The 27,258-nt window shown below is 46.2% G+C and overlaps 1 protein-coding gene across 1 annotated transcript in view; it reads right to left on the minus strand.

Annotated features, from left to right (window-relative positions):
* LOC138297210 (WAP four-disulfide core domain protein 5-like) overlaps positions 1–27,258 on the minus strand; it is a 595,909-nt gene that overhangs the window by 305,388 nt on the left and 263,263 nt on the right. The window contains exon 3 of the mRNA XM_069236700.1: positions 11,883–12,026. Coding sequence (XP_069092801.1) covers positions 11,883–12,026 — 144 coding nt within the window. The remainder of the gene's footprint in view (positions 1–11,882; positions 12,027–27,258) is intronic.

The raw sequence follows: 27,258 nt of genomic DNA on the forward strand, positions 1-27,258 counted from the left end.
AAAAGAACTGACCTAACTGTGAACCAACTGTCACCTTTCCTTCACCCCTGAGGCATGGTGGGATACTGGAGATGCTCAGGGTCTTAAAGGCACGGTGCCAAAGTTTTTATGGTTCTCCTGTGTTAACCTGCATGCAGCCTATTGGCTAAGAATGCTTCATTGTTTTTCAATGCAGTTTTTTCTCTTTTTCTCTAGAGTTTGCTGCTGCTTACTTCCCTAAGCCTAGTTTGAGGGGCTTGGGTAGATATTTATTCTCTATTGTAGCTTTATAATATAAAAAAAAAAAAAAAAAAACTTCATAGAAATAAAGCATTTTATCCTGTTTTTAACATTATAGCCTGCATTGCTGTTTTTTACACATGTTAATATGTGTGTATTTTATATATGCTCCGGGGTCCCCGCACAAGGGCGGGAATATTCAATGTTTATGACTTTGATGAGGATCCCCTGGAAGAGAATGCAACGGTTCAAACGGAGACCCCATTAAGAATGTTATCACCAAATTAAGGTCCCACTGAGGCATAACAAATGGTAACTGTGGAAATTTGTTAGTAAGCCCCTTCAGAAACCTTAACACAATAGGAGATTTAAACAAGGAAGGCTGATCAGGAAGGCACAGAAAAGCTGACAGTGCAGATAAATAACCCTTGACTGTGGCAACCGCACAACTCTTCTGTGCCAGGTAAAGAGCAAATGACAATATGTCAGACAAACGAGCCTTTAAGGGATCAATTCTATTCTCTCCACACCAGCATACAAATTTAGCCCAACGACTTGCATAGATCGATTTGGTGGAGTGTCGCCTGGCCGATAAAATAACATCCACCACTTCTGGTGGGAGAGAAAAAGCACTCAGATTGCCCTGTTCAATCTCCAGGCATGAAGGTGCAGGCTCTGGAGGTGGGGGTGTAGAATCTGCCCCTGCGACTGCGAGAGGAGGTCCACCCTGTAAGGGAGACGGAACGGAGGGCACTGAGAGAGTTGGAGAAGGTCTGAATAGCACACCCTTCTTGGCCAATCCGGAGCTATTAAGATGACCTGGGCTCGGTCTTGGCGGATCTTCCTCAGAACTCGAGGAATCAAGGGTATGGGAGGAAACGCGTAAAGCAACTGACCCTTCCAGGACATCTGAAACGCGTCCCCCAAAGCTCCTTGCACCGGATACTGGAGGCTGCAAAATAGCGGGCACTGCGCATTCTCCTGAGTCGCAAACAGATCTATCTGTGGATATCCCCACATCTGGAATATGTACAGAATCAGATCTGGATGAAGACGCCACTCGTGGTCGAGCGAGTTGCGTCGACTGAGAACGTCCGCACGCACGTTCAGAGCACCAGCCAAATGATGTGCTACGAAGCAGATCTTGTGATCCTGAAGCCAGGACCAGAGTCGAAGAGCTTCTCTGCAGAGAAGATACGATCCCACTCCTCCCTGGTTGTTTATATACCACATTGCGGTAGTATTGTCCGTTAGGATCTGGACTGACTGACTGCGAATGGAAGGGAGGAAGGCCTTGAGAGCCAGACGCACTGCCCGCAATTCCAACAAATTGATGTGAAATCTCTGTTCCACTGGAGACCAAAGGCCTTTGACCTCCAGGTCCCCCAGATGAGCTCCCCACCCTAGAGTGGAAGCATCTGTTACCACTGTGGCCACTGGTGGAGGCAGCGAGAACGGCCTTCCTTGTGACAGGTTGTCGACCGCTGCCCACCATTGAAGATCCACTGCAGTGTCTCTGGAGATCTTTATCGATTCCTCGAGATCTCCCTTGTGCTGAAACCACTGCCTGCGGACGCACCACTGAAGAGCCCTCATGTGCCAGCGTGCTTGAGTGACCAGCAGTATGCAAGAAGCAAACAGACCAAGCAGACGAAGGACCTTGAGGACTGGAACTACCGCTCCATTTCGAAACATTGGAATCAACGCCTGGATGTCCTGAACCCTCTGGGGTGGAGGAAAGGCCTGATTCAATGTCGTGTCCAATACTGCCCCTATGAACAGGAGGCGTTGAGAGGGCTCCAGGTGAGATTTGGGCACATTGATTGAAAAACCCAGGTCGTACAACAATTGAGTTGTTGACTGGAGATGATGCCGCACGAGCTCCGGAGTCTTGGCTTTGATCAACCAATCGTCCAGATAGGGAAACACCGCTATCCCCCTTCTTCTGAGCTCTGCGGCTACCACCACCATCACCTTTGTGAAGACTCGAGGTGCCGAAGTAAGACCAAACGGGAGGACCGCAAACTGATAATGCTGAGATCCCACCACAAACCGGAGATACTTCCTGTGCGATCTGAGGATCGGAATATGAAAATATGCGTCCTGCAAATCGACAGACACCATCCAATCTCCTTCGTTCAACGCCAAAAGAACCTGTGACAGGGTCAGCATTTTGAACTTTTCCTGCCTGAGGAACCAATTCAAAGTCCTCAAATCCAGAATTGGTCTTAACCGACCATCCTTTTTGGGGATCAGGAAGTATCTTGAATAACAGCCCTGACCTCTCTCCTGCTCGGGAACCAACTCTACTGCGCCTTTTGCCAACAGGGACAACACTTCCTGTTGTAATAACAGAAGATGGTCTTCCGAACAGAAGAATGGGCGGGGAGGGAAGGGAGGAGGGAATTCCCGAAAGAGAAGAGCGTACCCCTTCTTCACAATGTCGATGACCCAAGAGTCCGTTGTTATAAACTCCCACATCGGAAGAAAATGGGCAAGTCTCCCCCCTACCGGAGACAAGTGGACAGGGAGTGGTGGAGGACTACGGCTGCTTTCCCTGCTGCACCACTCCCGAGGAAGAGGAAGAGGCAGAGTGCTGCTGGGTGGCTCCTCTTGTTCGGAATCTGCCCCCGCACCTGAAGGATTTGTATGGCAGGGAGCTTGCAGTTTGTTGTGGTCCTTGAAATCTGCCACGAAAGGAGGAGCCACGTCCAAAACCCCTAAACCTCCTGTAAGATCTAAAGGAGGATGAGGCAGCCGACTGAAGTCCTAGCGATCTCGTTGTGGCTCTGCTCTCCTTAAATCGTTCAAGAGCAGAATCTGCCTTTGTCCCAAAGAGTTTTTCGCCATCAAAGGGCAGATCCAGGAGAGTCGCCTGCACATCTGATGAAAAGCCAGACAAACGCAACCAAGATTGCCGTCTGGAAACTATGGTCGTGCCCATAGCTCTTGCCACCGAGTCTGAAGTGTCTAACCTAGACTGGATCACCTGGGTTGCCGCTGCCTGAGCGTCCGTCAGCAACTGTTTCATTTCCTGGGACAAGCTTGGATGGCCTTTCGCTTCCTCCATAAGGGTGTGGATATAACGTCCCAAAATGCAGGTCGCGTTGGTTGACTTTAAAGCCATACTACATGAAGAAAAGGCCTTTTTGGCAGAATTCTGTCTGTCTGCAGGGGTTCAGGGAAACGAGCCAGGAGAGGATCTGGAAGAACAGGAGCCCTGAACCACTAAGCTCTCTGGTGTTGGGTGCTTGGAGAGGAAGACAGGGTCACCTGGTGCTGCCCGATAGCGTCGTGCCACCGCTCTGTTGACAGCCGCTGAAGACACAGGTTTTTTCCAGATGTCTTTAATAGGATCTAGAAGAGCCTCATTAAAAGGCAAGAGAGGCTCTGCCGTCACAGAAGCTGGATGCAACACCTCCGTCAATAGGTTCTTCTTCACCTCCGCAGCCGGAAGAGGGAGATCTAAGAAGTCTGCAGCCTTTCGTATCACTGCATGGAAAGAAGCAGCTTCCTCAGTGTACTCCCCTGGGAAAGCCAGATCCCACTCAGGGGAGGTGTCGATGCCACTTGCAGTATCAAGACCTTGAAAGTCACCAGGAGGCTCCAAGATCTCACCCTCTTCCAGGTGTTGTCTGCTGTATTCTTCCTCCACCAAAAGGCGCAAAGCCAGACGTCTAGATCGAAGCTTAGATTCAAGACCCGGCGTCGATAAGGCGTTGGCTGACGCCGAAGATCTCCGTCGGCGCCGAAACTCGGATCCATCCGAAACCGGACCTTCCGGCTCCACAGGAACCTTGACTGTGGATTGGATCCGAGGTGAATCCCTTGGCGCCGCAGCAGGTGTAACAGGTCTCCTAGGCGACGTCAAGGGCATCGGCGCCGGTTCAGCTGCAGTAGACAAAAATGGCGTGAAAGGCGTCGACTTATAAGACGCCGGAACACCCAAATTAAAGGCCAAAGGGCCCGACGGACCTGCTTGTCCTCCACTCTGCGCCATGGTGGAAAAAATATTAAACATGGCATTTAAAAAAGCTGCAGCATCTGTACCCGGCGCCGGGAAAGCAGGGTATTGCTGTTGCACCGGTGCCGGCATAGACGCCGTAGGTGGGCCAGGTAACTCCTGGCTAGGAGAATCCTCTGGTCTCTGAAGAGGCTCGACCTCGAAAACCGTCATTGAGTCGTAGGAGGTGGAGGGGTGACGGTCGGGCTAATCTCCCACGTCGGATGGCGCCAAGCTGACGGAGATGCCGATCTGGACCGGGACCGTCCCTTACTCGATCAGGAGTCGTGACGGCGCGAGAGTCTCCATGCCGATGATGAGCCCTCGAGGATCTGGAAAAGGACTCCCTCCGATGACACCTCTCCTTCTTTTTCTTGGAACGGGATAAGAACAATTTTGCCTCCCTTTCCTTGAGTGCCTTCAGGTTCATGCGCTGGCAGGAGCCGCATGACTCGACCTCATGGTCGGAGCTAAGGCACCAAAGGCAATTCTCATGGGGATCGGTAACCGACATTCGACCCCCGCACTGGTTACATGGCTTAAAGCCGGATTTCCTTGGCTGCGACATTGTAACCGTCGATTAGTAACTGTAGCTCCCTGTGAGCCTCGAAGAAAAACCGTTACTCGGAGGCACAGAAAAAAGGGAACTGACGTCTGCACGTTGACAAGGGCTTCTTATTGCCTAGATGACGTCATACAGCGTTGCGTGGAGTTGGGCGTTTGTGACGTCATTGTCGACGTGCAGAGCTAGAAGAAATTTCCGTCGAGGCTGGCGCGAGGGGGAGAATTCTTTAGGTGAGGAATCCACAGGTAGGTGTATCCATCAGAATGACACATTATGCAGCTCTGATTTATTGAAGGGTGAAAGAATGTGAACCCTATGCCAGAGAGATTTTTTGCCATATAAATATACACCATACGACCCCAATAATCACAGAAATAATGCTAAGCAATAAACAACACTTAAGAAAGCTAATGATCTGAGGGGGAAAAAACTGTACATTATGGTGTTTAGTACCTGCCATTAGTAATTTTCCATGTTGGTAAAGTATAACTTTTCCAAACTGTTGACAGCAGGGTCCTACATAACATTTAATCTTGGTGTTTTTACAGATAAGTAGAAATAACGCTGCCTAGTATTCACACTGCGGTCTTCACAGCCAACTCTGAAAGTCTCAAACGTGTCTGAGAATACCAGACCTCAACAGGACGTCCCAAAACAGAAATAATCACAGTCTGAAACGTAAACCTAGAGGGGCAGCGTCACTTGGTGATGTGCTACTATGTGCTAAATGTTATGAACGCAAATTATCCCAAATGTGTAAGATGGGGTAGAGTTAGCAAACCTCGCTAAGCAAAACATGAAAATTCTTTATCAGGAGATTGGTGCTGCTGCTGACGTACGTTTGGGCTTGAATGACTGATTAAACGTTCAGTACAGTCCATTAATATGCGATTTAGTAAAGATTATAAATTGGGTTCAATCAATCAATCACACAAGCTTTATTCGGTCTAAATAACCATCAAAGCAATAACTTACAACAATGAAATCATGATCTATACATAATAAATATATAGCAACAAGACTAAAAAGTAGATAATAAAAGTAAGATAAAAATACTATAAAATGAGGGATCTGCAAGTATACAAAAAGAAAAAAAATTGAAATAAAACTTCACATGTGCATCCCGTCCTATAAGTGAGGGGCAAGTGTCAAAGTTCCTTTTGTTAACTGCTTTAAACTTCCTCATCAGTAATTTATAAGAAATTCAATAAATAAAACAATTTAAGTTAAATAAGATAAAATCAGGGATCAATTAATATCAAATCACTATAATCCTTTTTTTAAAAAAATATATACGTGTGTGCCAAGCGGACGCAAGGAACTTGCTGACCGCACAAGTTAGGAGAGAGGAACAATCTATCAACATCAACCTAAGAGCATCTCTACACGTTCTCAACCCCATGTTCCTACAAACGGGACGAAGCCATTTCCACCGAGCAATACCACAGGCAGGACAAATAAACATAAAGTGCACTACAGTTTCCACAGAACCATTACAGCAAGGGCATTTATCGTATAGCAGGGTGGAACTCCATGAACTAGAAAAGGACTTCAGAGGGAGGCATCCATACCCAAAACGAACATACAAACTTTTGCTTAATTGATCGGTAATTAAGTCCAAGAAGGGTTCGAAGTGGGGAAACCACTTATAATCGAGAAAAAGAGACATCAACCTGCCATGTGAAACACAAAACAGATGTTTTTCCCTGACATGGGACCAGTAAACAGATTTCAGGTGGTCCTTGTGAGCCCTCCTTAAGTTATTGGGCTGGCTCAAAAAATGACTAAGTCCCAAGATATGGAACCATTCTGAAATGTGCTTGAACCAAGGGATAGAAGGTACATTTGGTCTATCCAGTAAGTCTTGCAAAGATTCCTTGTAGGTGACTAATTCAGGGTTAGTCCAAATACGAACCCAAAAAATTAGAGGCCTTAAAGCTATTACATCGGAGATGCGAGGGAACCCTAGGTCCAGAAACACTGGGACCAGGGGAGTACTACGAGGGCATGCCACGAGTGATCTTGCAAAGCTGTTTTCCCCCACAGATAACTTGCTAAATTGAGAGCAACCCCAGACCTCAGCACCGTACACTGCGGCGCTCTGAGCCTTGGCTAGATACATTTTAATAGCTGGGGAAATAACTTTCTCGATATTAGACATTTGAAATCGCAAAATTGCCCCTGACCTATGTGCTAGGAGGGCTGAGCTTTTCCCTACCTGGGCCTGCCAGTTCATGTCATTGCTGATTCTCACACCTAAGTAATCAATAGAGCATACCTTGCTCAAGGGAACCCCATTATGCAAAATGTTGCATCGTTTAGAGCTGCCAGGACCAAAAATCATAAGTTTTGTTTTACTAGAATTAAGTTCCAATCCATGATCTACACAAAACACACTAAACCTATCCAGGAGAACCTGAAGGCCCATAGGTGTTTTAGAGATCAAAAGGGAGTCATCAGCAAATAAGAGAATTGGAACTTTTGAATTATTCAAGGAAGGGGCATCGTTTTGACAGTCAGTTACAACTTGCACTACTTCATTGATAAACAACGAGAAGAGAGTAGGTGCCAGGACACAGCCCTGGCGTACTCCCCGCCTGATATTAATACGGTCAGTAAGTGCCCCCTGGCTGCCCCATCTTACTCGAGCATAGGTATTCTTGTGTAATCTTTGAATTAGTTGCACCAAGTTCATCAGGACGCCAATTTTCTTTAAGACTTCCCACAATTTCTGCCTTGGAACAAGATCAAACGCAGACTTAAGGTCAACAAAAGCAACATACAAGTTTTGTTTGGCCAGGGTAGCGTATTTTCAAAGTAACAAAAAAAATCTAAAAACTTGGTCCATAGTGCTGATTTTTGGACAAAACCCAGCCTGGAGGGGAGAGAGGACTTAGTTAGCTTGGACCCAGTCCATTAGCCTGTCTAGGACTTGCTTAGAGAAAATCTTTTGAAGATTATCAATGAGGCTAATTGGGTGATAATTGGCAGGCAGTCCCACATCTCCTTTCTTATGAATAGGGATAATTTTGGCTCCGAGCCACGAGTCCGGAATGGGGCTACCTGCTGCGATGGCATTTGATAAAGTATTATTGTACCACGCCCAAATAACAGGTTCAGACTTAAACAGGTCCCCCTGTATCTTATCGGGACCAGGAGCCTTAGCAGGTTTCAAAGAATTAATAGCTACTGTGGTTTCAGCAATTGTAAAGACAATGCCCTCCATGGGACCATCAATAAGAGGTCTGCATTTACCACCCGTATGGGCCTCGTGATGCTGTTGCACAGATGAGGCATAAATCTCGGAAAAATGAGCCACCCATCTTTCAGGTTGGATATAAAAGTTAGGAATAGCACTACCCTCTCTTTGCCTGTGAGTCAACAACCTCCAAAAAAAGCCCTTGTCTCGATTTTAGACTGCCTCCAGCAACTTCTGCCAGATCTCAAATTCCCAGTTTTTCTTCGCTAGATTCAAGGCCTTGGTATAGCTAACTCTAGCAGTCCTAATCTCCTCCTGTGAATGCTTACGGAGGGCCAATTTAAGATTGAGCCTAGCAAGGTTGCAGTCATTGTTGAACCATTCCCTGGATCGGATGGCATCTGGAGCATGTCTCACAGTAGTTTCTTTATAAAAAACGTTCTGTAGAAAATTTATCAATTCAACATGAATTTTCATGATTGGAAGACTATCGACCTCTTGATTTTCAAGACCAGAGAACGACTGTAGAAAAAAAGAATACATTTGTTTAACCAAAAGTGGGTTAGATATAACTTTTGGCCAACTAACACGGGTTTGCCTAGAGTTTAGGGAAGGGGTCGGGACGTCAGTGATCTCTAGGTGTTGGGTTCTCCCAAATGCTTTGTTAAACAGAGTAAGGCATAGGGGGTAATGATCGCTGTCATGACGGGATTCAACCTTCATATCCAGAATGTGTGACCAAAGCCTGATGTCAACAAAAAAATAATCGATAGTGCTGGAAAAACACCCCCGCTTAAAAGTGGGGGCACGGTTTAGATCAGATCTAGTCCGACCATTACATTCCCGGAGACCATGACGTAGGCAAAGGGAAGCCATCTGTGTGCAGCACAAGAACCAATGCTAAGAGAATCATCCTTTGCTTGGGGGATACCCCAGAAGTCATCTTCTTCAGTTGTTAAATTACCTACGAGGTTCGGGGATACAAAAGAACAGTTTATATGGCCCCCTATCACCAGGTGGTTAGAAGGATGCAAAGATTCCATATACTCAACTAGCTGGGCAAGTACCCTTGATTCCATGTTGGGAGGGACAAACCTCGCGTACACGTTAACCAAGGTCACTATGAAACCAGGGTGGAATATAAGTCTGACACCCATGAGATCTAATGAGTTAAGGGGAAATACAGAATGGTCGCATTGCAGTTTCTTATTTACTAAAATCATGAGCCCACCCATAGGTCTACCAAAGCCTCCAGAGGCGGGCAGAGCTGCGACAATATAAGTTGTGAACCCCTCAACATATATTAACTCTTCCGCCCAGGTTTCCTGGAAAAGGCATAAGTCTTGTTTGGAGATAAAGTTAACCCATCCAGGATCTCTCATCTTTTTCCTTATTCCAGCCACATTCCAAGATAAAATATTAAGTACAGAGGGCACAGGTGTGCGTCTAGCTCTCAGGGATATGATTGAGTTTGGAACCCTTGATTGTTTGCCTCTATAAGACATAACAACTGAAATGGGGGACGCTGAGGGAGAGACGTCATTTAGTCAATCTAAATCAGATAACCGGGGGGAACGAATCTTGGTCAAAGCTGATCGGTTGCTATTAGGTGGACCCAGAGCCTTTCCCTCATGGGTATTGGAAGATCTATCAGTCCTTCGTAACTTCCCCCTTGGAGAATACATGCAGAGGCCAATTCTGATATTTCTACCAGATGTCAGACAATGAGTCCGTAGGTTGAAAGCCATGAGGTTATCAACCATAGAGGTATCAAAAAAGAGGATTGAAATGTAATCAAAATCTGAGTCTGGTTGAACATATCTACGTGCCTCCCAGATATCAGAACGGATAACAGACAAACATTTCCTCTGGATGCGAAACCAATAGACAACTTTATTAATGAGAGAATTGTGAGACTCTCTCTGCCCAGCAGATAGCCTGGGGACCCCTGTCATATAGATGTGTTCATCCTTCCTACTCTGGTCGTGTCTCCCCTTTGGAACTGTCGCCTGAATAAATTTGGATTGACCTGGCATGAGACTCTGGGTGGACTTGCGGGCACCCGTGCACCCTTCCCAACCGTGACTCCCATCGACAGGGGATTTATACAGGAACGACGTGGATCGTTATTTGTTGGAGCAGGGATAAACATGCGACCGGGGACGAAGGTGTTGCCATCGGATAGAGGGAGGCAACTCCCCTTTTTATTTGTAACCACACTCATAGATTTGGCCCCCTGCTTAGGACATTTGGGGTGAGAAACTAAATTGTCCCCAGTGTCTAAAGTAGCTAGGACGTTAGGCCCTTCCATCAACTCAGGAAGGTGGTCATTCGTGCTAAGCGATTTACAATTACACAATACCTACATCTCAGATAGTCCAGAAATGTTATCCAGGATAACCATTACTAGGGATTTTAAATTGTCCAGCTTCTGGGAAACAATTCCCAGTTCAAGTGTCATCTTGCGTTGAGCCTGCCAGACCAATTCCTCTGTATCAAGTTCCACAGAAATTAAGGGCGGAGAACAACCTGGGCTCTCGCTAGAAGTGGATAGGAGTTTAAATCTATTGGAATAGAGAATATCACTAGAAACTACAGACTTAGAGCCCAAATGCAGAGAGTCCCTAAGTTGATTACATTCTGCAACATCAACACTTGAAGTAAGCCTCCTTGATGGTGAGGAGGTTGCAGCCTCGGATGTAGGAGGGGGATGGAGGTCCGCTTCCACAGACAAAGAAGGTGTTCGTAGTTTCTTGATAAAAAGGTCCGCGATCTTCCTAATAGTCGAAGTAGCAGGGATGGAAGGAGCGGTAATGGATGGACTCCTCCATATTGCCTCTACTTCTTCAAACAAGGAGTCAATAGCTTGGAACTGATTCCTAACGGGCTTAGGGGGGTCGTCAGTTTTCCGACCAGCTCGTTTCTTGTGTTTTTTGGCGCCAGAGGGTGGCGCAGGGACATCATCTGCCTTGCGCTTCCCCATAATTCACTACAGCGTGTCCGAGCCAAGGACTGGGGCCCCCAAGAACAAGAACAAAAGGGAAGTTGAAAAGGTGATAATCCAGCCCACGAGGATCCCCTAAGTGTAGGAAGAGAGCAAGGCTACCTGGGACTGGGAATCCCACCAAACACTAACCAGGAATTAAAGGGCTCCTGCCCTTGGTGCAGTGTCATTGCCTCCTCCTCCGCGGCCCCCAGGTGGACATAAGCGCGTCCTGCGAAGCAGGAGCGCTAATCAGGAATTAAAGGGCTCCTGCCCTTGGGTGCAGCGTCACTGCCTCCTCCTCCGCGGCCCCCAGGTGGACAGAAGCGCATCCCGCGAAGCGGGAGCGCTATTCAGGAATTAAAGGGCTCCTGCCCTTGGTGCAGCGTCACTGCCTCCTCCTCCGCGGCCCCCAGGTGGACAGAAGCGCGTCCCGCGAAGCAGGAGCGCTATTCAGGAATTAAAGGGCTCCTGCCCTTGGTGCAGCGTCACTGCCTCCTCCTCCGCGGCCCCCAGGTGGACAGAAGCGCGTCATTGGGTTCATTACAGCCGGGTACAACATCAAGCTATCATTTTTGATTATATGACAACATATTATTACAGAGATTAAAACCAGTTTCGCTAAATGAGAGCTATCATCAAATGTTCTAAATATCACATTCATTTCTAGCTACTCATGGAGGTTCCTACATGAATTTCCCACTGAAGTCCTATGGACCTAGCCTGACGAGGGATGTGCTTAGGGTACACAGGAAGTGATTTCACACCCTCGCCAAACCCGACTGTAAGCCCCCAATTTCCACAGAAACAGGACAAAACAATGGTGCACTGCTCCGATGTGCGTGCAACCGCTGGGACCTCATGTGATGAGTGTTCTGAGCTCTGAATCCTACCCATTGTGTCCTTCACTTACCTGTTGTGATGTCCGTACATTCCCGGGTGCACACTGGGGTGCAACACTTCTGCGTTCCTGGGCAGTCACTGTCTTGGGTACACTTTGGAGTTGGTATTGGAACTTGGCACGATGTAGATGACACCGGGCACACGCCAGCTTTCACTGTAGAAGAGAAAGCCACAATCATAAAACTGACTGACCTACCATTGACTTTCTCTCTAAAAATACTTACTGGAGACATGTTGTGATTCCAATTAATATATTAGTACTGGAAATGTTTACATGTGTAAACAACAACAAAAGAATATTAATAATCGTATTCACAGTTGACAGGTCAATACCTGACAAAAAAGGCAATTCTGTCCTTTCAGTTCTCTATTTACTGTACTAAAATAAAATGAGGTTCAAAATGAACACAAAAAATGCTAAATAGACGGGACAGGAGTGGATGGGTGGTTAAGTACAAAGCAGACGGGTGAAGTGATTTTTTTGAAGATGGAACAATGTTTTGCAGCTAACAGGCGGTGGAACATCCGATCACAGGATCATGGATGTGCACAGATGAACACAGGCGTATCAAGTTGTTTTAAATATAGGAGTCCTTTCTGACTGCAGTACAGCTGTCAGCTTATAGTGCCACCTGCAACTCCCTTTTTTATTCATTTATACTAACACAAAGGCAATTAAAACGTAATGGATACAAATGCCCTTGGAATTTTCAGTGGTATAATTACTGATGGGGATAATCCAAATTATCCTGTGAACACCCTCTGGTAGCTTGGCACTGAGCAGTCAAGCTTAACTTAGAAGGCAATGTGTAAAGTATTTGTGCAATAAATCATACCATAACACAATATAGCACCACAAAAATATACCATACAGTGTTTAGAAAAATCTATAATATTTATCTGGATATTTGCAGGTCAAAATGATAAAAGATGCAATAAGTAAAGTGTCTTAAGTCTTTTTAAAGCAAACAAAGTCTCTTTTAAGCACAAAAGTACCTGGTTCGTGTGAAAAATCTCCGCAATAGGCCGCAGAGGAGGAGAAGCATGGGAACAAAGGGGGTGTGCGTTGATTTCCCAGGCCACACACAGTGATGCGTCATTTAGTTTCCATGCAGGGATGGCTGTGCGTCGATTTCTGGCGCTCGGTCGTGGATCCTCTTTGGGTTGTGGGGTTTCAGACGCCACGGGGTCTGTGCGTGGAATCCTGGGCTTGTGGAGCGAAGTCACAAGCGCTGCGTTGTTCTGGTGGGCATTGCGGGACGTTTCTTCCGCAGGGCAGGCGATGCGTCGATCTCCCCTCTGGAAGTTGGGCTGCATCGTCCCAGGTCGGCTGTGTGTCGATCCGGTGGGCCATGCGTCGAAGTTCCAGTCGCAATGCAGGCACTGCGTCGATCTTCTCCTTGCAAAGTCGCGCTGTGTTGTTACGGTTCAGTGTGCAGTGAATTTCTCACCATGGGGCAGGCTGTGCGTCGGTTTTAGCAAGCTGTGCGTTGAATTTTAACCGCACAAGGAGTCCAGTTGCAAGAGAGAAGTCTTTTTGGTCGTGAGACTTCAGGGAACAGGAGGCGAGCTCTATCCAAGCCATTGGAGAGCACTTCTTCCCCACTGCCATGGAGCAGCAAGGCAGCAGGGCAACAGCAAGCAGTCAGGTGAGTCCTTTGGGCAGTCAGGCAGTTCTTCTTGGCAGGATGCAGGTTCTGGTTACAAGTTTCTTCTCCAGGAAGTGTCTGTGAGGTAGAGTGTCTACCCCAAAAAGTGTCTAAAGTCTGTGGTTCTGGGTCCTCTTCTTATACCCATTTTGGCCTTTGAAGTAGGCTTACTTCAAAGGAAAGTCTCACTTGATTGTGAAATCCTGCCTTGCCCAGGCAAGGCCCCAGACACACACCAGGGGCTGGAGTCTGCATTGTGTGAAGGCAGGCACAGACCTTTCAGGTGCAAGTGACCACTCCTCCTCTCCCTCCTAGCACAGATGGCTCATTGGAATATGCAGGCTACACCCCAGCCCCCTTTGTGTCACTGTCTGGTGAGAGATGTGAACAGCCCAACTGTCAAACTAACCCAGACAGGGAATCCACAAACAGACAGAGTCACAAAAATGGTTCAAGCCAGAAAATGCCCACTTTCTAAAAGTGGCATTTTAAAACACACAATCTTAAACCCAACTTTACTAAAAGATGTATTTTTAAATTGTGAGTTCAGAGGTCCAAACTCCACATGTCTATCTACTCTCAAAGGGAAGCTACGATTTAATCATGTTTAAAGGCAGCCCCCAGGTTAACCTATGAAAAAGATAGGCCTTGCAACAGTGAAAAAAGAATTTGGCAGTATTTCACTGTCAGGACATATAAACCACATTATTATATGTCCTACCCTAGGGGTGTCTTACATGTCGGAAAAGGGAAGGGCTAGGCCTGGTAAGTTGGGGCTCTTGCCAAGTCAAATTTACAGTTTAAAAGTGCACACACAGACACTGCAGTGGCAGGTCTGAGACATAATTACAGTGAAGCTTATGTGGGTGGCACAATCAGTGCTGCAGTCCCACTAGAAGCATTTGATTTACAGGCCCTGGGCACCTCTAGTGCACTTTACTAGGGACTTACTAGTAAATCAAATATGCCAATCATGGATAAACCAATCAACAGTACAATTTACACAGAGAGCATAGGCACTTTAGCACTGGTTAGCATTGGTAAAGTGCTCAGAGTTCAAAAGCAAACAAAAACAGGTCATGAAAAATAGAAGGAAGGAGGCAAAAAGTTTGGGGATGACCCTGTAAAAAGAGCCAGGTCCAACACTTATAACCGCTGATTCCTCACATTGTGATTATCCCAGGTGCCAGATTTGATCCAGATATTTTTCTCACCGATTTCCCCGCATACCAGTAGGTGGTGCTGCTGTGCAATAGTGCCACCCCAGAAGTGACATAGGAGCCACATATAACCACCACATATGCGCTTCAAAATCAGTTCCTGGATTTGGAGCTCGATCCCTCAAATTAATCACCCAAAAGAAGACTTTTCCAAATGTTTACGATGCACACGGAACATGTCTCCCCACAGGTTTAAACCATGCACGGATTACCACAAACAGATGGGAGTCTTACAAGGTCTGCCCTTGGAGTCTGAGCTTCGCACATCACTTGAAATCATGCAGCAAATGCACTCGGATGAATCATATAGCCCAGTGCTTAATTTGTAAATAAAAACATGCCGGTGCTCGAAGCCCTCCTCTAAAACACGCGACTGCTGCAATTAAATGTGGAAACACAGAATATTGAAGCCATCTCAGGCCTCTTTAATCCATATAAAGCCACTCCCTGCCCCTTCAGCTCACTCTAGCAGCTTTCTACCTTCTCCCTTTGTCACGCTTTTTCATTTTTCTCTTCCTCCGTCTTTCCCATATGTGTCTTTTGCTCGCAGCAAATGCTTGAGGCAGAAGAATAAGCCCTGGCCCTCAAAACTAAGTGCTGGTGCTCAGCGCCAGAAACAACAAGCACACATTAAGCACTGATATAGCCACAAAGGACAAAGAGGTAAAGCTCTAGGTCACTGAGCATCACAGGAATCCTTAAAAGGCCTGGTCCCGGTTAAAGACGCAGATGCATTTTTAGTCACGAGGTCGTCGTCCAACTAAAATCCTCAGGTTCGTTCAGGTGAAAGAAAGACTACAGGAAATCGAAACGTGACGCCCCTTCTTACCTCAACGTTCATCAGGAGAAGTCGTACGGATATCAGGGTACCTCTCGGTCCTGGTCTACCACCACGGAACCATTCCCAGAGTTAGCCCCGATTCAGTGTGCAACTGTATGATGAGAATTTGTTTTTGGAACTCCAGGTGGCCGCTCCTAGGTAGCGAAGGGCATCTTCCAGCAATAGGAAAAACTTAAATCTTTCACCATTGCAGAACATGCAGTGTCCAAACGTTTGTGCATTGGAGTGCCCATGGCGTCTCAGAGATGCTTTTCAGTTGGACTGGAAATCCTGATTCCTGTATGCCTTCCTGTCTCAACTTTCCCAGCAAAAAGTTTTGAAGATCAAGAAAGGCTCAGTTCATTTCATCCTAGTGGCTGCGGAACAAGCCAGGAAAGTGTGGTATTCATGATCATTTGTCCACCGATGTGGCTGACTCTTTAGGAGGATCTTCTGTCGCAGAAGCAAGGCATGGTCCTGCACAATTTACGCCTGCATGCTTGGAGACTGAGCAGTGACAGCTGACTAATTTTGATCTCCCTCCCAAGGTACTGAATGCTATTGTGGCAGCCAGGTATCCTTCCTTCAAAACCATCTATGTGGGACTCTGGGAGAGTTTTTTTGTGTGGTGTTTTCCTAAGAATAGCCAGCCCTTTAACGCTCAGTTATCTGGCACACTTCTTTTCTTTCTTTCATTAGTCCAGCAAGGCCTTGCTGTGGCCACAGGTAAAGATTGTCAGTCTTATTCGCCTTTTTACAGTTTTAAATCACCTGTTGTGAAGTGTTTTTATAGAAGGGTTGAGCCACAGGTCTGCATCAAAACCTTTTGTGATGCCCTAGTGGGACCTGACTTTACTTCTCATATTTCTGATGTGCTCTCCATTTGAGCCAATTCACAGTTGAACTCTAGCGCAACTAACCTTAAGACAGTGATCTTCATTAAACTGTCACAAGAGTCAGCTGCAGGCACACTCTGTCCAGCAACTACACACTACCTTCTTGCCAGACAAGATAGCGCTAAGGAACTAAGTCAGCGTTCCTCTCAAAAGTTGTCACTTCCTTCCACATCCGGCAGTCTACCACCCTGCTGATGCACTTTGTCCCAACTCATTCATCCAAAGAGGAAGGAAGGTTTCATAGCTTAGAGCCCGATAGAACTGTGATCTACATTGATCGCACCAACACCATCATCTCATGAACAATCAGCTCTTTGTTGGGGTTCTTTGAAACGAAGAAGGGAAAAGCAGTGGAAAGGCTCATTCCACAGGAAAAAAGAGAGTGCCTCTCTTGGACATCTGCCAGGCTGTGACATGAGTGTCGGTTCACAGGTTCACAAACCACTACTGCTTGGATAGCCAGGTATGGCAGGGGGGTATTTTGCTCATTCAGTAGAGCAGGACTTTTGGGTCTGAGCCATTCCACATACCTGGAGAGGTACTGCTTTGGTATCTAGTCACAAGTTGAGGAAACCACCAGAAGAACAAGTTACTTACCTCCAGTAATGCACTTTCTGGTGGATTCTCTACCGAACTGCTAATTCCTCATGGACTCTCCCTCCTTTCCGTCAAATAGGCTCCTTTTCTCCATCTCAAAAATGGTTCCATTTAGAGTTCTGCACACAGTGAAATCTGATTAATGAGTGATCTGCATCTGATGGTACCGATGGATACCAGAAAGAAACAGATTTTGACACGCAGAGATGGCAATTATATGTGGTCCAATATCACTTCCGTAACTGGGAGGACCTGACATGGCACCACACAATGCCACCTACATGCGTGCAATGGAACTCTCCAAGACCAGTCCGTCGTTGGGGATATTCACAAGGTGAAGTCTGTGGTTAGACAGTGTATCCACCAGAAGGAAAGTTACAGAAAGTAACTTGTTCTTCTGACCCTTTTTCAGTGAGTGAACTCATTTCATACCTGTCAACCTCCTGACACAAAATATGGATGAAATCATGCTTTTAAGAGGGTGAACCCATTAGGGGAATCAAGAAAGAAAACATTTTTAGAGGGTGACGTAGCTGTGAAAGGCTGGCTTAAAACGCCTAAGGTCTGTCACCATCTTAGCTAAGCTCCAACTCCACTTTAGTTCATGGATGCCGCCACCATTCTCTGTCTCGGACACTGGACATCGCTATGTTCCTGTTTTTACAGAATCAATGTCATATCTGTATTTTAACACAGTATTTGCCAGACCTCATCTTTCAAAGAAATGCAATATCATCCAGTTCTTTGATAAATGACATAGATAAAACATCTAATGTGACATTTGTCTGGGTCAGATGTTGTTTCCCCAAAATGTCAAGGATAAATGACAACTGATATAAATGTTGGATCAAAAGAGTGTAACCTGAATTGCCTACTTTAGGTCCAAGACTACACCAGAAATATACATTTTGATGCTTATAATCTAGGTGAGACATTCCAATCTGTTGTCAAATTTAGGATATGAGGACTTCATTCGCTCCCTTGGAGCCCAGAGAGAGGTCCTTCTCCCAGATTATCACCCAAGATCCTGACAGAGACAATCTCACCTACTGCCAGCGCACTTTACACTTTACACTTCACAAATGGCACATCTTGCCTGAAGCTGATAGAGCCCAGCCCCAGAGGAAGACCAATTGATTTCTACCATAGAGTGTACTTGCCCTTCACTGGGAACACTGTCTTCACGCCTCAGCTGATAAAGGCAGCCTTTGCTGTCAACCAAGTATGCAGTGCTTCCCTTCTCCCTAAGAAACCCTAAATTGCAAGTTCCTCTGCCTTTCATGCTCTCAGGGTATAGCGCATAGAAATAGGCAATAGATGCTAGGTTCTAGATATTTTAAATTATGTTTCAGCAATGATGGAAATGTTCATTATGTTCTTATTACTTGTAACGTGCCTCATGACTGTTTTTACAATATTCTGTGTAGTTGTTTTAGATGTCCTCAGAAACAGACTGTTTCTGTGATAATAAATACTTTTAACATAAAAGTGTTTATCCTCCTTAGTACGGTGTGTGAGATACTGTAAATAATGAAACGCAGTTGTTGCTGTTTTATGGTGCCCCTGATCCCTTCATGGGAGTGTTAATAACCCCAAATCAATACTTCTATGTCAATTACGTATTGAATAGTGTCTAGGGCTATAATAAATTGTCTTTCACACTCAGCGGTGGTGTATTGAACTAAGTTGACCAGTGTAACCCGTGGTGGGAAGGTACCCCTTGTACAGTTATGCCAAAGTTGTAAATTACGCAACAAAACAGATCACCCTGTTAAAATCTATGGAAGCATTTTGTTGCTCAGGTGGATGAATAGAAGTAAAAAGTGGGTGACAATAGCCCAATGTAGGTGAGTAACATGAATATCATTGAGAAAGCGTTCTCCATGTATTAAACAGCCTTGAGTGTGACAGTCACCAAATATATCCTTATACAAATGGAGACAACATATGTTTTTTGCGTGTCGGTTATTTGGTTTCATTTTTCTACCTAGCTGCCAGTCCTAGAGGAACTGCCCCCAGTTTAATTCTGGATCCCCCAAAGGAGGGGTGCAGCTGCCAGCACTGCTGCCTTAACAAAGTAAAACGGGAGAAGATTAAATAGTACATAAAGATTAATGGAATACTAGTGGATTTGTGTTCAGAAAGGAAACGGGTGACAAAGGGAGCATATAGGGGGAGTGGAGTGGGATGACGTGTCAAACAGAATTTGTCGTGTTGAAAGAAGAGATTAGGTTGGTTAAGATTTTGGATCTGTTTGAGCCTGCTAGTCAGTGTTTAATCACAGTAATAGTGGGTTAGGAGAAACATTGACCCATAAGAGGAATGAGGGTGAAAGAACAGTGGGTTTTACATCTAGGGTGTTTGTGTGACAATGAAAAATATTCTTAGTAATTGAAAACACATTGCTAGCATGTTGCTGGGCAGGTCAACAGTTCAAGTGTTTTGTTTGGGGAGGAAGTTCACACTTTTAATGGATCACAAGCCATTGGTGAGTATTCTGAGTGGCTCTGTTATCAAGGATCATACACTGCGGATTGCCAGATTGAGTTAGAAATTGTTGCAATACAATTTTTACATCTAGCATATACCAGGAAGGAAGAATATTATATATTACTTGTCCAGGTCACCCCTGCCTATGATCCCATGGTGTGCACAGGAGGAGGAAGAGGATGAGGAGTGTCTCATTGCTGCAATGGTGCGCAACAAGGGCAGTTTTGATTAAATGACTGGTTCAATTGTCTAAAAAAGAATGAGGATTTGGCTTTGGTTCAAAAGTAGGTCATGGAAGGCATCCAAGGCCCCAACCCTATTTTAAGGTTGTGGATGAATTATCCTTAGAAAAAAACACAACATGGTGATTAGAGGTGACAAATTTGTACCTCCCACATTGCCTAGAGCCAGAATCATCTGTGTGGGGATGAGGGTCATTTGGGACAGACAGTGACCAAGAGGAAACTATGCTCTGTATACTGGTGGCCCAGTATGGATGCAGCCATTATTCAGGATGTCAGGGAGTGTGTGATTTGTTCAACTAGTGACAAATCTCTAAAAAAGAATAACACCTCCTCTTCATCCGATGAGTTTCCCGAGGGATCGTGGTCAACAATGGCATTAGATTTAATCGGTCCTTTTAGTGTTCTTCCACACAGATTCAAGTATGCACCTATAGTAGTTGATTACTATAGAAAAAGGTGGGAAGTTGAATTTAGTGATGAACCAAACACTACTACTGCTAGCACATTCTTTCAGAAGACGTTTCTTAAAGAAGGTTTTCGTGAAGAATTGACAACAGGGTAAGATTTGTGTCAAAGGATATTAAAGAGTTTTTGGCAAAATGTAGTATCACTCACACATTTGTTGCTTTGTATATCTCCAAGCCAATGGTTTGGTGGCGAAAATGAATTGTACATTCAAAACAAAGTGTATGTATACAAAGCTGTAAATAGTATGTTGTTGTCTCATTGCACAACTCCCAATAGTGTTACTGGCAAGAACCTGTTGGAAAATATGCAAGCATATGAAATGTGCCTAGCATGGTTAAAGAAGTGGTAATCTCGTTCAGAGCATAAACAAATCATAGATATGAATGTTTCTCCCAAAGTTGATGTGTTTCAAATGAAGATGAAACAATAGTTTGATGGAAAGCCTGGGATTGGTTTGTCTGGACATACAATCCAAGGTGTCTAAAGGGTTGTCGAAGTTTAGAAAGCCAGTTAAAGTTGAGGCAGTGAGTGTTCGTGCAATAAGAGTTAGGGGGTCATGAATAGTGGAATTTGAGTAGGGTAGTGAAGGTGAACGGTGAGAGTGCGTTGGAAAACTACCACACACTGGGAGCTAGTAGTGATGGTCTGCAGGTTATGCCCAACAAGAGAATAGCCTCACCTAACCATCCTGGAGATGATCAACATTATGGAGGAGGGAAACGAGCAATCACAAAAGCAGCAAGGTTCCATACTCAATTCTGTAAGGTTAATTGTCATGTTTCTGTTCAATGTATTCACAGTGTATTTTGTCTTTATATTTGTATATGTTGATGGGTTACTCAAGTTTATTTCTGGAAGGGAGGAGGATGTTATGGTAATGTTTAAGTCTTAGGGTGTTCTTTATTCGCTTATGGAATGCTATGTTTTGATTAGAAAGGCAGGTGGTTCTTGGTGCTGCTCTGGACTATACATAAACATTAGTTAGCAACGCTCAGTGGTTTTGTGCAGATTAGTTTCTACAGTCTCCTTCATGTAGTTGAGGATAAATCTGATGTAATGCCAACATTCTGATTTTTCTTCGAGAATGGGTCTGAATTCCTCTTTTGACCCTTTTTTCACAGCCAAGAACTTCAAGAATAAATTCCTAATCCACTGTCGTGATATGGACCCTCCTCCACCGTATATTTCTGTAACAGATTGTCGAATTTCTTCTGCAGTAGGTCAGCCTAATATATAGGCAGGTGGAACCGAAGAATGAGGGGACCTGAAGCAATGAGAATATCCATTCTGAGCAATATTCAAGATCTATTTGCTGTCATTAAACACCACTATTCCAGATGCTTGAAAACAACACCAGCTCCCCCTCCCCCACCAAGTGGCTGACAGAGAAGGAGGGAATAACAACTCATTGTTTAGCCTGAGCACAGATCTTTGCTGTTGGGGTGCCTTACCTCTGGATGATTTAAAAGGATGGTAGGGTAGTCTCTGCTGTTGGTGATGTTGCTGAGACCAGTGAGGGGTTTCTACCCTCTGAGGGAAGTATCTCCTATCATGGGGCCTATATCTCATATGGAATTCCTTTTGATTCCCTACAGCAACAGCCATTAAGGTGTCCATTTCTGTCTTCATTCGGGACATCTTGTCATCTGCATGAGACCCAGAGAATATGTTTCCCAAAAGTGGAAATTTCAGAATGCAAAGTTGTGCTTCTGATTTGAAACCAGTTAGTCTGAGCCAAGATATTCTACATGCAGTGATCCCATGACAATATCCATGAGCAGCCATATCTGAGGTGTCAGCTGCTGCACCTATTATCTGGGTTGACACCTGGCAGTCTTCTCTGTCTTCCTTTGGCAGCTTCCCTGAAAATCACTGTAGCAAATCCCACAGAGGTTTATCATATATCCTCAAGCGGACGGAAGCAGTAGCAACTTGATGAAGTTCCACACCTATTTCTTTCCAGCACATCTATTTGCTGCTTTCTTTATCCAGTGGTATGGAAGAGGAAGGAACAACAGTGTGAGACTTTTGCTGCTGCTACAATGACCAAATGTGGAGGGGGGTCTGCTCTATGGAAAAGTGGGTCCTGGTTAGGTGGTCTATATTGTTTAAGAAGTGTACATGAAGCAGACGTCACTGACAGAGGCATGAAAAATAATTGCATCACACGTTCCAATAGGCTGGGAACTAGAGGTACTAATAGGCTTACTGTTGCTCAGAGATGTAATGTCTCAAAGATAAAATATGATGATGTAGTAGAGGTAGGAATATCAATATTTAATTTTGCTGCCCCGCATTTTAAAACCTCACTAAAGGAAATAAGATAATTTATTGAAGAAACCCTTGCCAGAGGTGTATGTGTTAGAGTAGGAGAATAATTTTCAACTGATGAGCAAGTAGTGGTTATCCACAAAGGAGATCAAATTTTTCCTCTCTGCCCAGATTGTGACCTCCTTTTTTATCTTCTAGAGCATCTGGATGTCGCTCTGATTTTTGATGTTCTCCCAGATCTAGTTCTAAATCTGGAACAGTGACGTCTTGGACTCCTAGATCTTCACAGAGATCTGTGTGACAAAGTCATGACTTGTGGGCTTCTTAGGGTCCTTGCAGTAGTATTAGGAGTAATTTGTTGCACAGACTGTGTGCCTGGAGAGGAATTAGTTGATGCTAATCTCACGGGAGATGGAGTAGGTGAGATCTGATTCTCAGGTGTGGCTTGCGATGATGAATAAGCAGAGGAGTACTCAGAGTCAGATGCAAGTGGCGCACTCCAGTATCTGAAGCCAATGTGGTGATATATTGAAGGATGATTTGGATGTAGTATACAGCAAGGTCTAGACTGAGTGGCTGATAGTGAATTTGCTAGTAAAGACTATTTGCTCTGGCGATGAGGAAAGAGGATCAATTTGCTGTTGGTGACACCACAAACAAAACCTTTTCCACTTACAAGAGTAAGGCTTATTGGTGCTACCTGTTCTGGCCTTGGACAGAATGTCTCTGCACTTCTGAGGAATATTTGCTCACTGTCAGCAAGTGCGGAGATGGTTTCAGTGAGATGTGAGGCTTCACTGACAGGAGAAGAAGCTCTGCAAACCAATGTTGGCAAGGCCAGTACGGAGCTATTAATATTAGAGTGCACGTTTCCCTCTTCATCTTTGTCAGGACTCTCGGGATCAATGGTATTGGAGGAAAAGTGTATGCAAAGATTCCTGACCAAGCTATGGAAAACGCATTTCCCCATGATCCCTTTTGATGATGCCAGCTTGCGAAGTATTGGCATTTGGCATTCAACCCGCTGGCGAATAAGTAGAATTTGGGCATTCCCCACTGGGGAAAAAAATGTGGCTGACTGTGGACTGGTCCAGTTCCCATTCGTGACACACTAATTTTTGTCTGCTGAGCGAGTCCGCTATCTTGTTCTGTATACCTGGGAGCTGCACCGCTGTGAGCCTGATGCCTTGCTGCGACGCCCAGTTCCATATTCTTTGAGCTTTCCCTGGAGAGAGGAAGAGATCTTGTGCCTCCCTGTTTGTTGAGGTAATGCATCGTAGTGGTGTTGTCCGTTTGTATTACCACCTCTGACCCGGCAATCTTTGGAAGAAAAGCCTGTAATTGCATTGTCCTCAACTCTAGTGACTACTTGGCACTTACTCGTAGCTCTTGTAAAACAGGCTGACAGACAGATCATGTTTCTGAGACCACCATACCAGAGCTTTGACTATTGCTGGGAATGTAGGAAGTTGGCTCTGTATGTACTATTTCAAAGTAAGAAATAGTGTGCACAGAGTCTAAGGGTTCCCCTTAGAGGTAAGATAGTGGGAAAAAGAGATAATTCTAATGCTCTATTTTGTGGTAGTGTGGTCGAGCAGTAGGCTTATCAGAGGGTAGTGTTAAGCATTTGTTGTACACACACAGACACTAAATGAGGAACACACACTCAAAGACAAATTCCAGGCCAATAGGTTTTTATATAGAAAAATAAATTTTCTTAGTTTATTTTAAGAACCACAGGTTCAACATTTACAAACAATTCTTTAAATGAAAGGTATTTCACTCAGGTATTCTAGGAACTTTGAATAATCACAATAGCATGTACAGTTTTGACAAAAATGGCAATAAGCTATTTTAAAAGTGGACACTGCAAAAATCAACAGTTCCTGGGGGAGGTAAGTAAATGTTAAGTTCACAGGTAAGTAAAACACTTACAGGGTTCAAAGTTGGGTCCAAGGTAGCCCACCGTTGGGGGTCCAAGGAAACCCGAAGTTACCACACGAGCAGCTCAGAGCCGGTCAGGTGCAGAGGTCAAAGTGGTGCCCAAAATACATAGGCTTCAATGGAAATAGGGGAGCCCCGGTTCCAGTCTGCCAGTAGGTAAGTACCCGCGTCTTCGGAAGGCAGACAAGGGGGGTTTTGTAGGGCACCGGGGGGGACACAAGCAGGCACAGAAAGTACACCCTCAGCGGCACAGGGGCGGCCGGGTGCAGAGTGCAAACAGGCATCGGGTTTCTAATTAATGGGGAGACCCGGGGGTCACTTCAACGATGCAGGCAGGCACAGGGGGGGCTCCTCGGGGTAGCCACCACCTGGGCTAGGCAGAGGGTCGCCTGGGGGTCGCTCCTGCAGTTCGGTTCCTTCAGTTCCTGGGAGCTGCGGGTGCAGTGTGGTTACCAGGCGTCGGGTTCTTGAAGCAGGCAGTTGCGGTCAGGGGGAGCCTCTGGATTTCCTCTGCAGGCGTCGCTGTGGGGGCTCAACTCTGGCTACTCACGGGCTCACAGTCGCCGGGGAGTCCTCCCTGTAGTGTTAGTTTTCCGGAGGTCGAGCCGGGGCATCGGGTGCAGAGTGGAAAGTCTCACGCTTCCGGCGGGAAACGTGTAGTCTTTAAAAGTTGCTTCTTTGTTGCAGAGTTGCAGTTTCTTGAACAGGGCCGATGTTCTCGGTAGTTTCTTGGTCCTTTAGATGCAGGGTAGTCCTCTGAGGCTTCAGAGGTCACTGGTCCCTGTTGGATGCGTCGCTGTTGCAGTTTTCTTTGAAGTAGGGAGACAGGCCGTTGGGGCTGGGGCCAAATCAGTTGTCATCTCCGTCTTCACTGCAGGGCTTCAGGTCAGCAGTCCTTCTTCTTCTTTAGGTTGCAGGAATCTATCTTCCTCGGTTCTGGGAGCCCCTAAATACTGAATTTAGGGGTGTGTTTAGGTCTGGGAGGGTAGTAGCCAATGGCTACTGTCCTTGAGGGTGGCTACACCCTCTTTGTGCCTCCTCCCTGTGGGGAGGGGGGCACATCCCTAATCCTATTGGGGGAATCCTCCTTCCACAAGATGGAGGATTTCTAAAAGTGAGAGTCACCTCAGCTCAGGACACCTTAGGGGCTGTCCTGACTGGGGGGTGACTCCTCCTTGTTTTTCTCATTATCTCCTCCGGCCTTGCCGCCAAAAGTGGGGGCAGTGGCCGGAGGGGCGGGCATCTCCACTAGCTGGGATGCCCTGTGGTGCTGTAACAAAGGGGGTGAGTCTTTGAGGCTAACCGCCAGGTGTGTTACAGTTCCTGCAGGGGGAGGTGAGAAGCACCTCCACCCAGTACAGGCTTTGTTCCTGGCCACAGAGTGACAAAGGCACTCTCCCAATGTGGCCAGCAACATGTCTGGTGTGTGGCAGGCTGGCAAAACTAGTCAGCCCACACTGGAAGTCAGGTATGTTTTCAGGGGGCATCTCTAAGATGCCCTCTGGGTGTATTTTTACAATAAAGTGCACACTGGCATCAGTGTGCATTTATTTAGCTGAGAAGTTTGATACCAAACTTCCCAGTTTTTAGTGTAGCCATTATGGTGCTGTGGAGTTCGTGTTTGACAGACTCCCAGACCATATACTCTTATGGCTACCCTGCACTTACACTTACAATGTCTAAGGTTTTGCTTAGACACTGTAGGGGCATAGTGCCCATGCACACATGCCCTCACCAGTGGTATAGTGCACCCTGCCTTAGGGCTGTAAGGCCTGCTAGAGGGGTGACTTACCTATGCCACAGGCAGTGTGAGGTTGGCATGGCACTCTGAGGGGAGTGCCATGTCGACTTAGTCATTTTCACCCCACCAGCACACACAAGCTGGCAAGCAGTGTGTATGTGCTGAGTGAGGTGTCCCCAGAGCGGCATAAGACATGCTGCATGCCTTAGAGACCTTCCCTGGCATCAGGGCCCTTGATACCAGGGGTACCAGTTACAAGGGACTTACCTGGGTGCCAGGGTTGTGCCAATTGTGGAGACAAAGGTCCAGTTTAGGGAAAGAACACTGGTGCTGGGGCCTGGTTAGAAGGGTCCCAGCACACTTTCAAATCATAACTTGGCATCAGTAAAGGCAAAAAGTCAGGGGGTAACCATGCCAAGGAGGCATTTCCTTACACTGGGGTTATGTTTATCTGAACTTCGAATCTTTCTGAAATCTGGAGCCATTGTAAATTGAGCTGCTCTTGCAGGGGGCACATCTTGAGCCTGCAGAGAGTAACTAGACGTGTGCATGATGACATCATGCCCAGTAAAGATTTGAAGAGGCGAACTGAAATATAGGGGCTCATTCTGAGCCCGGCGGGCGGCAGGAGCCGCCCGCCTGGAGGGAGCCGCCAAATGACCGCACCGCGGTCAAAAGACCGCGGCGGCCATTCAGACATTTCCTCTGGGCCGGCGGGCGCTCTCCAAAAGAGCGCCCGCCGGCCCAGAGGAAATGCCCCTGCAACGAGGACGCCGGCTCAGAATTGAGCCGACGTAGTTGCAGGGGTGCGACGGGTGCAGTTTGCACCCGTCGCGTATTTCAGTGTCTGCATTGCAGACACTGAAATACACAGTGGGGCCCTCTTACGGGGGCCCCTGCAGTGCCCATGCCATTGGCATGGGCACTGCAGGGGCCCCCAGGGGCCCCGCGGCACCCCCTACCACCATCCTGTTCCTGGCGGGAGACCCGCCAGGAACAGGATGGCGGTAGGGGGTGTCAGAATCCCCATGGCGGTGGAGCGCGC

The sequence above is a fragment of the Pleurodeles waltl genome, chromosome 5 (genome assembly GCF_031143425.1).
Source record: "Pleurodeles waltl isolate 20211129_DDA chromosome 5, aPleWal1.hap1.20221129, whole genome shotgun sequence".
NCBI classification, from domain to species: Eukaryota; Metazoa; Chordata; class Amphibia; order Caudata; family Salamandridae; genus Pleurodeles; species Pleurodeles waltl.